General features: G+C 65.0%; 1 protein-coding gene across 1 annotated transcript in view; it reads left to right on the top strand.

Annotated features, from left to right (window-relative positions):
* Positions 1–318: 318 nt before the first annotated feature.
* Positions 319–1,147, top strand: part of EMIHUDRAFT_245394 (hypothetical protein) — a gene marked incomplete at both ends in the record, with an annotated part of 2,233 nt that continues 1,404 nt past the window's right edge. The window contains 2 exons of the mRNA XM_005768466.1: positions 319–330; positions 498–1,037. Coding sequence (XP_005768523.1) covers positions 319–330; positions 498–1,037 — 552 coding nt within the window. The remainder of the gene's footprint in view (positions 331–497; positions 1,038–1,147) is intronic.

Genomic DNA, 1,147 nt, shown 5'->3' with positions numbered 1-1,147 from the left:
AAGAATTTTGATCTGACTCGCACGACACTGGGCACTTAAAATCCCTGTGTGGTGGCGGCGTGCCGTCCTCCCATCACTCTCAACAACAATCAATCACTCTCTTCCTGTCTGTTTTCTTTCTTTCCGCGCCCTTGTCGTGCCAGTCTGCTGTGAGAGAGGCTTGTGTGTTGCCGACAGCCCTCGTCGTTGGTCTGATGAAGACGGCGAGCGCCCCACGGGCCTTGCTATACGAGTGCCGCCCCGGCTCCTACCGGCCTGGCCGGGAGGGTGCGCGAGACCCCTGGACCTCGCGCACTTCTCATCATCCATAGAGCATCAATGTATGCTCGAGTCCGGGACCGACACTATACGTACGTACCAGACTTATAGTGATCGGATTAGTTGCGACTAGTGACCGCGTGAATGTGGGAAGAATGATGAAGACGGCGGCGATGCGGTGATGCGCTCCAGCTGGGCGAACGGGATGCGGGAGGGGAACCCCCCCCGGGACCCAGCAGCTCGACCAGCGGACGGCGGCGAAGGGACACTTGCCGGCGGACGGTGGCTCGCCGCTCACCGAGGCGGAGGCGGAGCTGCTAGCGGAGCTCTCCTCGCCACCGCGCGACATGCAGACCACCCTCCAACCGTCTCAGAAGTACACGCGTGCCCACCCGCGGCTCGCCTTTCCGCTGCTTCTGCTGCTCGTGCTGGCGGCCCTCCGCAACCTCCTCCCGGCCGAGCACAGCCTTGATGCGTTTCCCGACTCTTCGCTCGACCTCGTCACGCCCGACTTGTCGCTCGACCTCTTCACGACAGATGACTCGCCGGTTGGAACATACACCGCGATGCCCGACGTGCAGCCGGACACCGAGCGCGTGGATCTGCCTCCCGGCTGCCGGCCTCTCACCCGCCAGTGGTCCGCTCTGATCGAGGAGGCCATCAACCGGTACATCGGGTCGCTGCAGCTGCCTTCTGCGCCGTCACAGGGCCGGTCGCGTCTTTGGCTGGGCCCCGGGGTGTCCGCGATTCTCTCGCAGCAAGTGACCGAGTCGATAGCGGTGGAAAAGACGCGATCCGCGGCCTGCTCCGAGAAAGAGTACCAGAGGGAGAGGGCGACCCCCCCGCCCCCGGCGCAGCCGCCGCCGCCGCCGCCGCTGCCGCCGCCCGC

Source organism: Emiliania huxleyi (assembly GCF_000372725.1).
Source record: "Emiliania huxleyi CCMP1516 unplaced genomic scaffold EMIHUscaffold_458, whole genome shotgun sequence".
Taxonomy (NCBI): domain Eukaryota; phylum Haptophyta; order Isochrysidales; family Noelaerhabdaceae; genus Emiliania; species Emiliania huxleyi.
This window is presented reverse-complemented; position numbering and strand designations above follow the sequence as displayed.